Source organism: Rhipicephalus sanguineus, chromosome 4 (genome assembly GCF_013339695.2).
Source record: "Rhipicephalus sanguineus isolate Rsan-2018 chromosome 4, BIME_Rsan_1.4, whole genome shotgun sequence".
NCBI classification, from domain to species: Eukaryota; Metazoa; Arthropoda; class Arachnida; order Ixodida; family Ixodidae; genus Rhipicephalus; species Rhipicephalus sanguineus.
In genome coordinates, this window is record NC_051179.1 from 12,093,253 (window position 1) to 12,105,959 (window position 12,707).

The 12,707-nt window shown below is 49.0% G+C and overlaps 1 protein-coding gene across 1 annotated transcript in view; it reads right to left on the minus strand.

The window, feature by feature from the left end:
• LOC119389398 (carotenoid-cleaving dioxygenase, mitochondrial-like) overlaps positions 1 to 5,604 on the minus strand; it is a 43,333-nt gene extending 37,729 nt beyond the window's left edge. The window contains exon 1 of the mRNA XM_037656631.2: positions 5,376 to 5,604. Coding sequence (XP_037512559.1) covers positions 5,376 to 5,436 — 61 coding nt within the window. The 5' untranslated portion in view covers positions 5,437 to 5,604. The remainder of the gene's footprint in view (positions 1 to 5,375) is intronic.
• Positions 5,605 to 12,707: the final 7,103 nt, after the last annotated feature.

Sequence of the window (12,707 nt, forward strand, 5' to 3'; positions counted from 1 at the left end):
ACAGGGGCGTTACTGCGATTTTTCGTATTGTTTATAAGAGAGGATGAAATCGTTAATTATGACTCATGCTAGATCAGAGACTGGTCTGGCAGCGCCTGAAATAACATTGTTCTTGAGATACAGAGACGACACTCCGCCACAATCACGTCAGCTTAAGTGGTCACAGAACGCGGCAGTATTTTACTAACCATATAATCTTACGAAAGCGAGAGTTGCAGTCACATGAATCTAAATTGATCAATACTATCAAGTGGCCGAAACATAACATACACTTTAGGATAATTACGCGTATACGCAATAGGGTCGTATACGAAGACGCCGACACGTGAGAAGCGCGTAGGAACAGGGATACAAGAATGTGGTGAGGTGACTTGAACTGAACGATTGAGGGTTTATTCTGAACGAAACTAAATGATCTGTCGAACGGTGCACTGGGAGAGAGACTGCATTTTTTAGATCTCAGCTTTCATTTTTACTATCTGTGTGGAGGTAGAGGGCGTTCCCGAGAACAGGTTGCGAACGAAGCCGGGCGAGAGTTGACGCACCGCGTCCAATTCCCTCCCCGCCCCCCCCCCCCCCCCCCCCCCCGGCCACAGGGACGTGCCGTGATATAACGAAGTGACTAAATTCTTTTACCTGGCGCGAAGGGTCTACCCTCCGCCTCACCCTCTCTTCGACTACTTCAGACCAGACCGTATCCCAGTCCTGCGTTCCTTCACGAGATCTACCCGGACGTCTTCCTGAACGGCCTGTGCTCAGCATGTGGCGAGACAGCCACATTAGAGGATATCCTATGCACGTGCGAAGCCATGGACTCAAACTTCACCCTGGAGGAGTGGGAGACGCTTCTACGCAGCCGCGCTCTAAGGACCAGCTCACGGCTGTCCGGAAGGCCCGCGAGGTGGCCGGCAGGCTCGGCTTGCCGGTCCTTACGCGGGACTGAGCCGGGTGCGCGACGCAGTCGGGTACGCATGCAGGACCTAATAAAGTTGTTTTCAATTCAATTCACGCGCTTATATAACGATTCCCTATGAGTTGAGTGCTACTGAGCATAAGCGTGCGCAGGGTTCCCCTTAAGGGGGGGGGGGGCGAAGGCGGGCGAAGGTTCATCGCAGTACCCTCCCTATTAAGTCAATGTGTGGGGCACCCTTTGCGCACCCCCCACCCCCCCTCTTAGGTGACTAGGGGGGCCGCCGCCCCCCTGCGCACGCCTATACTACTGAATATAAATGCTGAGTAGCACTCACTAATAGTGTAAAGAAGGTGAGACTATAGGGACCTTAAAAGAGGAAAACGTGAAGCTGAGTAGCTTGTCAGAAAGTATCGCGACGCAACTGACACTTCACTAAGTTTTCCAGTGTTCAAAATAGCAGATGCACCGTATTTTTTTCTTGGTTGCAACATGCTGTTAGCACATTAAAAAAGCCGGCATGCCCTGGCAGCGGAGGTTAGTGTCTTCGACTCGTGGCAATGCTCGTCCGCATTTCGCGTCCTTGCCCCTAAAGCGCACCTTGAACGCGAAGAAGAGGAAACACTCGGTGGTCCGTTATTCTGCGTTCAAGTCTCGCCGTTTTTACTTGGCACTCATGGAAGGACTTCTTCGATTACGAAATTACCGAAACCACTGCACGCCTGACTTCACCTTTTCTTTCGTTAGGGTCGATTTCTTAAAAATATGGGGCTGTGCTACGCTAACTAAACGCACCGAGCGAGATTTCACTGTCGAGAGCTGTGCCGCTTAGCTGCGATAATAAATAAAAAAAAAAAACGCAGGGCGTCCATGCATTTCCTTCAACGTTGAGCGAGCAACAATCGCCGGCTATCAGGACGCGTCTTACTATTCTCAGCGTCTTATATACGGAACATGCCGTGCCGAAGTGCTCCAGCGGTGTGTTGCTGCCTGCCTAAATAAAGCCATTGCGCCAAAGGCACCCCTTAAATCGTCGCCATTCACGTTTCGTGGGAGGGAAATAGCGAAAGCGGGGAGTCGCGGGGCCGCCGCTGAGGATTGGGATGATATCATAAGCGCAGTAACCTGTAGAACTCTGTGCCTGTAAAGGAAGTACCCTGCACTCCACGAGATATCTTTGCTCGCCTCGAGCGCGTGAAGAGTTGCTGGTAAAACAATACGATGCTCACAGCCGCGGAGGGGTTCGTAGAGCTGTCTTATCGCGGGCCTACATTACCATAACGATATCACGGATGCTTTATCGTGCTCTCGGTAAATGCGAATGGATATCGCGGAATACCCAGCGCTGTTACACGGTCGTTGTCCATGAACGCTCGATTTCAACACATTTTTTTCATCAACTGAGTCGAAAATGTGACCTTTAGAGAGTCCTAAAATGTTTGCTCGTAACGGTAGCCCCACGTGAACTAAAAGAAAAAAATAAAACATGGCTGATTTCTCTGTCACAGGAATCGGTATAACACGAAAGTAAAACGTGTCTTCACAGACTAATAATAATAATATTCTCTGGGGTTGAACGTCCCAAAACCAGAATATGATTATGAGGGACGCCGTAGTGGAGGGCTCCGCAAATCTCGACCACCTGGGGTTCTTTAACGTGCACCCAATTCTAAGTACACGGGCCTCAAACATTTTCGCCTCCATCGAAAATGCAGCCACACCGGCCGCGGATTCGATCCCGCCACCTTCGGGTCAGCAGTCGAGCGCCATAACCACTAGACCACCGCGGCGGGGCGTGTCTTCACAGACGCAGTTGAGCGTTTGTTGTGCATTGTTTTGGCGCAAGGGCGAATGAATGAATGCTATAGCAACAAATAATGTCACACGAAGAACGGCAAGCAGCTCGAAACTCGCTGCTCGGGCAGAAAGGACGGAAGGAAAGAACATATACAGGATGAGCGCGAACTAACAATTGTCACAGCTCGACAGTTAAAGCACGCTGTTCAAACACAAAGAGGACGCACGAAACGAACGCAAAAGTGTACACAGGATGAGCGAGAACTAACTGTCACAGTTGCAACTTATTTGTGGGTGAGCAGCGCGCTCCTTTCTCAAAAGCAACCGCTGCAGTGAGCGTAGTGACCTTCGTGCTCTCTGTAACTTTAATGCAAACTTGCGGGGAGAGCACAAGACGTACGAACCGCCCCCCATCACGAGATAAGCGCACGACCCCACCCTGTGAAGGAGCGCGCGCATCGCAACGCGCGAGGCGCCCTTCGAGCCCTTCGCGCCCCACCGCTAGTGATAACGAAAACACGCTGAAGTGCTACCGACCTCTGAGTGCCGCCAACGGTAAATGGTGTGTATAAATAGTTCACCGTTAGTATACCGAAGAACGTGCCGTATGTGGCCGAGTCGGTTCGCGCAGTGCACTGCGGAGTGAAGGGTTCGACTCCCGGCGACGGGACTATTTCTTCTAGTTTTCGTTTCATTGCCATCTGTTAGCGTATATTTTACAACGTCATATTGGTGATGGAAATACGTCAGTGGGAGCCGTGGTGGACCTCGTCATAAAACACTTTCGTGTTAAAAAAAATTGCCAACTGATATCACACATATGAACATTGTCAAGCGCATAAGTTGTACCTTCGGCTTGTTGATCAGTTCTTTCGCCCAAACTTTGCCGTCCCACAAACGGTCCGTAGCACGCCCTTCCTTGTCTTATACTGGCACCCAACACAATTCGGTAACACAAGCGCAAAGAAGGCTATAGCCAGCGACTCGCGGAATGATTTGCACAACATTGAATCGCACAGTTCGTGAGGTCTACTTCACACTTCTGTTTCGTTGGGCGTTAGGTATGTATCTTTGATCGAACTGACACGAAACTTACGAATTCGAGAGGAAAATTCTGTTATGCCGTTAGGATTATAATAATTGCTGGGGTTTGACGTCCCAAAACTAAGATATCATTATGAGAGACGCCGTAGTGGAGGGCTCCGGAAATTTCGACCACCTGGGGTTCTTTGACATGCACCTGAATGTAAGTACACGGGCCTCAGGCATTTTCGCCTCCACCGAAAATGCGGCCGCCGCGGCCGGGATTCGATCCAGCGGCCGATTTCGATAGAATTCACACGCCGTAGCGGAGTGCTTTACCTGCTCTGTTTCCTTATTACACGGCTGTCACAAACTAATTACCGCAACTTTGATCAGAATCCTAAGTTGGGCTGGTTGGTATATGTCGCAGCCAAATAGACAAAGAACGCGCAGAACACTATGAACGGAATAAACTGACGAAACGTCGTTGAGTAATAAAGTAACCCGGTACAGGCAGCACCGTCTGTGACTACGCGATGCGGGAAGCAAAGACATTTGTTAAAGATTCTGCAAGCAACAGATGGCAGAGAACTGTCGTCTCGGATCTGGGTAATCCAGGTGGAATTTTGAGTCGGAGACACGGGCGATGTAAGTGAGTGAGGAGTGAACCGGGCGTGTTCCACATAGATCGCGCACATGGTGTTACGCGCGAGTGTGCGCATCTTTGCTGCTGCGTCACTTCTTGACAGTCTAATGGGTTCCATCACGTCAGTTTTGTGAGAATTCTTAGCCGCATCATCGGCATGCTGGTAACCACTGAAAAATTATATCATGACCTTTGCCTATTAGTTGATGGTAAAGTTTTGTTACGTTCAGCACTAAGTGGTCTTGTGATCCACGACATAGAGCGGTTCCAAGCTCTTCAAAACCAAGATATGATTATGAAGCGCGCTGCAGCTACACTTATGATTAAGTTTGACCACATGCATGAAGCTTTTTAACGGGCACTTTATAGCTGCACGGGAGCTTTTTGCATTTAGCTGCCTATAGAAGGGCAACGAAAGTACGGCCTCGTGCTTAGAAGTGCTACTCCATGTTGGGTACTGAACGCAAAACTGAAATGAGCCATTAGAAGAAGAATGTTATGCCGCTCCAATATGTTCGCGCTTCAACCTGTGGAAACAGCAAACACGTAGAAATAATTTGTCTTTTCGCAGGTAAAGGAATTTATGTTTCTTTTATAAATCGAATCCTACTGCGAGAGATGTTTGCGGGGATTCCAAACGGGTATGAAATATAGGAGCGTCGGGACAATCGCTGTTTCGATATGCCACAAATAAGGTTCGTTTTTCTGTTTCAAGAAAGAACTGCTTCTGGCGGCCGTAAAAGGCGTCCAACACCATTTGCCTGTTCCTATTATCGATTTAGTTGAACATGATTGGGTGTTCCGCAACTGAAGATATAAATTTGGTCGCTGCCCGCTGAAATACCGCTTGTTACTCTATGTAAGCAGCAATGTTTGACGAGTATAAGCTGTCTGCGACCCGTCTGCTACACGCATCGTCAGCTGTGCCAGGTTCGCGAGTGTGTTCCAAGGGCCAGGAATCGATGAACACTGCCGGAGTGAATTGTGATTCGAGCTCACCTATGACGCGTGTGGAGATCTGCTCGACGACCTCCTGGCGATTCTCGATGAGCCTTTCCATTGCGGTGGGCGTCCACGTTTAATCCACGCGACTGTCTGTCGGGCTGTCGTCCCGCGTTGTTGTTGACCGAGCCAAGGCGCTCGGCCGGTCACTCAGTGTACGACCGCCGACGGCTGCTCACGGTGCCGTTGTGCGCGAACCGCCGCTGCTGTCCCCCACCTCTCTCTCGGCTGCGTTTCGGTCGCGGCCGCTTGTTTTGGCGGAGGCGCTGCGCGAACGGAGGGAGGAGGGTGCCGGCACTTCTCTCCAAGTGCGCCAACTGTTCCTCCTTTAGCCGCCGATTGCGACATCGAAAAGGTAGTTTCGATGTGGCGGTAAATTCCAAAGAAATGCGTTAGCATTACGACGGGGCAGTGGCGCAGCCAGAAATGTTTCTTTTTTTTTTTTCGGAGGGGGAGGGCGTTCAACCATACCCTATGTAAGTTCGTGCGTTCGTGTGTATGTGTCATGCATATATACACAACATGCAAAATTGAAAAATGCCGGTTGGGGGCGGGGGGTGCTATGAACACTTTTTTTTTCTTTTTTATGACAGTTCTATTTACACCTTCAAGTGCCCTGTCATTGGTTGCCCACTTCCTTGATCTTTTCCCCCATTCGGTGTGCTCGATTTTAAGCTACAGGTAGCTCTGCGCTCTGGCCACCCATTTCTTTTCATTTATATTCCCAAGTCTTTCTGCAAAACATATTTTTCTCTGTGCTTCTGTCACTTCAAGCAAAGCCCAACCCACATCCTCTTGCAATGCCTCATTGGTGTTTTTTTCCCGTGGGATCCCATTACCAGCCGGCCTATGATCTTCGGTTAACCCCGACAAAACAGGACTGCACTCGCGTACGTTAGTGCTGCTCCCATTGCTTCTTTTCAATTTACACGCACCACTTGACATTACAGTGTAACCTCAAAAGTGCTCCGTGTTTACAGCATTACATTTTGCTTGAAGTGCGCAGCACTTTGGGGGCCACGCTTGTCGTCCATCCATTGTCTCATGTCACGCAGTGGTCAACACAGGCCTAAAACAAGGCTAACAATGCTCAAAACCAGTGCGAAATAAACTAACCCGGTTTAAAATATTATAAACTACAAAAATAACAAGAAATTAATCGCAATAATTTAGCTAAAATCACGAAAAACGCTTCTGAAATATCCGCCTGATACCCGCGCCACGCAAGAGAGGGCACCATCGCGCGATTGCCAAGAGAATCGCTGGGCTGACCGTGCTTCTCAGGTTTCACGCAAGTGGAGCTGCACTGAGCGCAAGATTTAGAACTGCACCAAGACCTACGTAAGAACTGCCTTAGCGCTACATTAACCACAGGACTGGCGCTGGATTTGACCAGAATTAGCGCTACATTAAGCGCTGGATATTTCTTATTCTCCCGTTATCTTGGTGAACGCGTGCATAGGTTTCTTCTTCAATGATGTCTATAGTGCTAGACTTTAGGAATGGCTTGTTGTTGGATTGATATCGCATCAATATCTCTTTCTTCATTGAAGATGATATCTTCCGATATCTACGTGCTGGAGGAAAGATAAGCGCAGTTCAACGGTTAGAACAATCGTGAGGATACTGTGTCTTCAAGTGCACGGGGCGAAATCTCAAAGAAACCTTCAAGAACAATAATGAAAAAAAAAAAGCCCTTCTTGATACTATCCGAACAATACGCCGATAAACATGAGACATCTGAAATTTAGGGGTTGTACCTTATAAGTGCATTTATCAAAGAGAATTCTCGGACAAATATACCAAATGCCATCGCAGGAGCGATTCGAGCATCCGCTTGTGCGTGTACTCGAGAGAATTATCCGGCTCTGCGTGCAAACTCGCGCTCCTGTCGACATTCATCCTTGGCACGCTTCGTCTCTTGGGCAATGAAAGTGGCAGTAAAGACCGCACGGGCTTCGCTGGCCGACAGAGTCATCATTGCCGCCGTCGATTCGTGGGATTCCGCCAGCCGTTCTGCGCCGTGACTAGGCCATAAGAGGCCTCTGGCGTGCCACTACGGCCGAACTGGACAAAAGCATCTGTATGGCGCTGGCAGGCCGCTCGTGCACATTTACCTAAACTCTGCGTTCGACGTCATGAAGCACATGAGTGACTTGGACCTTTCGAGTTCAACGCATAAAGTCGGGAGAAGACATCCTCACAGCCTAATGGCTCACACGTATTTTGTTCCACGTCCCGTCAATTAATCCATCAGTTCCGAAAACCACAGCCGACCCGAATTATTTATCCTGAAATTTAGGCACACCTGCGTTCATTCAGATGAAGTGAAAAAGTTGCTGGCTTTTCCTGTACGTGGCAGAATATTTCTGGTGATTCGCGCATTTATACAGAGTGTGGGGGGCGAAAGGAATGACTGACGACTTCTGTAAGTCTGGTATTAATTGGTGCCATAATTACTCGTACAAAATGATTAGCTGCTCTATATATACATAGGCGTGCACAGGGTTCCCCTTCAGGGGGGAGGGGGGGGCGAAGATTCATCGCGGCGCCCACCCACCCTATTAAATCAATGTATGGGGCAGACTTTGCGCCCCCTCTTCTTAGGTGACTAGGGGAGCCGCCTCCCACCCCTCCCCATGCGCACGCCTATGGCTCTATAGCAACTTCTGCGAAACGACCGAGCGTACTCGTAGTAAAGTGATAGCTTTAAAGGGCCTCTCTAAACGACCTAGATGCCGAAATTTAGTTGTGGTGTGACAGTTGTGCACGGGTCTGCAACGAACACGTAGCCGTGAGAATTTTTCGAAACGGTGCCGTAATTGGCCGCGAGATCGAGCGAAGTCGCTGCCTAGCGGCTTCTGGCTGAACCGCGCATAGTGTGGATTGCTCCATGCGTCGTCTGCTAGCCCCGTTGTGTTTGCATATGCGCGTACGTCATGCAGATCCTCAAAAGGCGGTTTGTTTCGTCGCGTTAGTGCAACTTTAACCGCTCATACGTATGCCTAACACGACGTAAAGAAGCGTTTGGCCTTGATCGGCTGTATATGAACTGTAATAAGATCACAGAGTGCACTTGTCGAGAGTGCTGTGTGTGGTCGTCGTACCCTCCGTTCATGAGAGTCATATCAGTGTAGGTGCCGCTCTGCGGTTCAAGCGCATTGCAAGTACTTGGCGTTGCCCTAAAGATGAGAAGTATTAAATCTCATGTGAATATAACCTTTCAGCGGCGCGGTGGTAAAAAAAAAGGCTCGCATGAACTTGAGCGTTGTGGTTAGGTGTTGTTGATACGTTACGCGACGAGCTTTAGTTGTGTACGGTCCTGGTCTCACTGGAGAGAAATATTACTGTTAAGTCACGTCTGACACTTCGGTACTTAAATTGTCCCTAAAAGGAACAGAAAATGAAATGACGAAATAGCAAACTGAGTTGCCTTGCGCAAAAGGTGCGCGTTAAAGAGCGCTGATGGTCAAAATTATTCCAAATGGCGCAGTTTACATTTATGTCATATAGTAATTTCACGCGATGCCACATCTTTTTTCTTTACATTATCTTGAGCGTTTGTGTTGCGTTGTTTAGATTGACGGAAGGCAGCGGACATTATTCGTATGAAAAAACATACTTCGGCCCCGTGATATAACCGGACCTTTGTTCCATTACTGTCGTGCAAGTAATCAATCGAAGAAAGTTCCGTGCTGTACAGTTACCTTTGTGTACCGTTACTGGAATAAAAACAAGCGTGTGCGTGTTAAACGTCTCCGTAGCGCTAAAGCGCTGTCAGCCACGTAGCTTTCCCCAGAAAAGCTATCAACTGTCTACATTTCATGGAGAACTGAATAAGAATGCGAATGAATATTTGAGCACGCAGTGCACAAAGTGCTATTTCAACTCGTCGTGCAGGAATATGGGCTTTCTTTTTGTTCAGGGTCATCCAAATGAACAAGAAATAAATAGTTAATTCAGTCGCGCTATACAGCATTGCGTAGTAGGAGGAACACATGCTAAACATGTACAAATAAAACAACAAGAAAACGTCACCCATTGCGAAAACGTCGACTGTCGCTGAAGGCGAGCAACCCGTTCGTTGGCAGAATGCGCTTCTCTCACAAGTAATTGTAACGTTCGGCGCGCTTCGTGCATTAATTCGGGAATGAAGAGCGCACATATTACCACAAAGCTGCAGTCAACACATTTTGTTTGCCGGAAATCGGGTCACATCGCTCACAACGAAGCGCTGCTGTGCATGTTTGTATGTTTGTATACGCGCCGACAACCGCCTATCCACACTAGCGCGGCGACGGTGCTGCCACCTGTAGCCCGATCTCGCGGCGAATAGCTGAGTTTTCACGCGTCTGATGATCGAAACGCTGCCATCGCTTGTTTCACTCTTTCCTTCGCTACCCTCAGCTCGTCGGCTGGTCTCCTCCCCCAAAGCCGCTTTGCCCTCCTCGCCGAATGCCCCTCCCAATCACACGTGACACACCGTCATCGCTGACGCGCTCTTCGAAACCGTGGGCACTTCCGGTTGCCGCGACTCCGTGCTTCTCGGCTAACCGCTGTTGCCGTGCCGGCCCGTGCTCCTACGAATCGTGCCGGTATGGACCCTGTGTTGCGCGCACGCCTTCAAAGGATCGCCAACATGATGGACCCGTACGGTGACACGTGTCGCGTCTTTTCGTTTTTCCAGTCGGCGCTTTTGCAGCCAAGCACCCCACACTGATGCGTGAAAGCCACCGCAAAACACTGTCGGATTCAGTCCGCGCAGCTTATCAGACCGCAAGGCGTGACTGTGCTGGTAGTACGCTAGCGATTTGGCAGTTGCGTTACGGGCCGCAGTTGCCGACTCGTAAGCGCGCACACGCGGGCAACACGACGAAGAACAGCAAGAAGTGCGGGCAGCTGCTCGCAGACTAACCGGAAGTCGTAGGTTCTTGTTCGACCAATCGCAGCGTCACCTGCCTACCGCATCACAGATACAACATCTTCACGTCACGCACGTCACTGAGGAGGCCGGAAATGCCGGTAGAGGAGAAGGGATTGTTTCTCTGCCACGTGTGGCATCGTTGATCGTGGCGGCATTCTGCACACGATGGGCGTCTTTACTTGAAATGTTTGAAAAAATATCGGAGGTGGTTTAGGGGCCCTTTAAAAACGATCAGTTGCCTCCAATACTGCAAGCATTTATATCACTGTTTTTCCTTTTGAAAGTGTCACAATGGTTCAGTATCGCAGCTACAGGATATAGGTATAGTATTGTCATAACTGTAACTAACAAAAACAGGGCCCCTCAAAACAATTAAAGAAATCTAAGGAAATAATTGACCATCATCTGAAGGCTTCAGATTGCCACTGGCGTAGCCAGGGGAGCGGGGGGAGGGGGTTCAACCCCTTCTCCCTTTTTTTCAGTTTTGCACGTATACACGCGCACATACGAAGGCACACACGAACGTACATAAAGTGCTATTGAACCCCCCACCACCGGAAAAACATTCCTGGCTACGCTCCTGCAGATTACGAAGGGTCTTCTACTGCACACGTAGTGCGAGAGAAATCGACGCGATCGCCCAAGTAAAGAAGACGAGGTCAGGCGATGTCACGATCGGCGCGAGAGCTAGGATTGCCCTGGGACCGAAGCAATAAATAAAGAAAAGAACAGTCGGTATTGCACTCTGTGGTTAGAACTGCGTCTCGTTGTCTCTTTCTGACAAGCGCAACCAGAAATCACCTCGAAGCTTCTATACAATTCTATCCGCTTCAGCGGAGAACCTGGGTCTTTTCAGCATGTAATAGGAGGCTGCAGAATATCGCCAATAAAACCCCACCACCACATCAACTAGCTTTGGGAGAGAGCCTTGATCAGCTCCAACCTCGAGGATAAGCTAAAGCTGGTCGCTTTATTTGAGAAGATAGTTTAGGAGAGGCGCGCTTAGTCCAGGGCCCCTCTCCTAAACTATCTTCTCAAATAAAGACGTTTATTCTCTCTATCCACACAATAATACTATTTGCAAGTATAATTTATTCTGCATCGACAGAGCCGAACATGTGACCATCACAATTAATTAACTTTTGAAAAGTTCCCATCAACAGCTCTAGGCTTTAGTAAAGGTGCACGTTTGTTACGCAAAGAAAATTAAAGAATAAAAGAAAACAAAGGTTCAGGAGCACAGCAAGAAAAAAAAAGGGGGGGGGGCGGGAATCAACAATGAACAGATGTAGAAAACATGTAGACCTTTTCGCCGGAGAGAAAGAACGCCGCCATGGTGGGCTGCGCGCGGTAGTACAAAGGTTGACGTCAGAGCTCGGCAGTACATTTGGGGGGGGGGGGGGAGGTCACGCGTACTTTGCGCAGCCCAGAGAGGCTTATGGCGGTGCCCAGGGATCCGTCGGTGAAAAGGTCTATAAAAGCCGAGTGTAGATAACTCACGAGTTATTATTATTACTTTTTTACCTTATAGGCTGGTATTAAAAGTTGTGTGATTACAAGTGGACGCTTCAGGTACATTATCAATACACCAACTTGATTAAAAGGCTCCTTTCACGGAGGCCCCCTTCTTCTACCCCCCCCCCCCCCTTCCTCCACACACGCCACGATGTGCGTATCGTGGCATCTTAACAATTTCTGAGCTGCTGCAAAAAGCCGCGAAATCATGTAACTCCCAGGGCCCTGTCCTCGGAATTGCCGCTCGGACAACAATGAAATTAAACTCCTCCAAGATCGGGCGTCAGTTGCTCCCTCTACCGGCTTCCCATATACACATGGAGGTGTTGGTTCTGCGAAGCTCCGTTTGTTGACGCCACCGTTCACCTCGTTTCATCAAATAGTAGATTGAGATCTTGTCCTGCTTGTGCTAATCCATAGTTGTCAACGTATTATTGATCAAATGAGGACAAGGCCGCATATTACGTGGATGCCCAAACAACCCGACCCCCGATAAACTCTTGTAGCCAGCTCCCTCACAATATGCGCGCGAACGCAAGCTTGCATGTGCAGACCAGGCTGGCGGACTGGTCTGTTGCGGCCCCCTTGGTCCCAACCTAGCCCCCCCTCCATCCTGAATAAGGAGCTTGAACAAGATGTCAGATAACGTTGCCATTTGTAAAAAAAGCCTTTCCCATATATATTATTTGGATCACTTCTGAAGGAGATTTGGCGTCAGGATTCGAGAAACATATCGATAGCGATCTCCAGAATGAGTGAAATCTTATTTTTGTTCATCGGTAATGTTTTGACCGCATGGGGTGCCTCACAAAAAAAAAAAAAAAAAATGCTTGAGACCAATCACGTCTGTGTAGCTCGTGAACATACTTACGGGGGAGAAAATGTGGGAC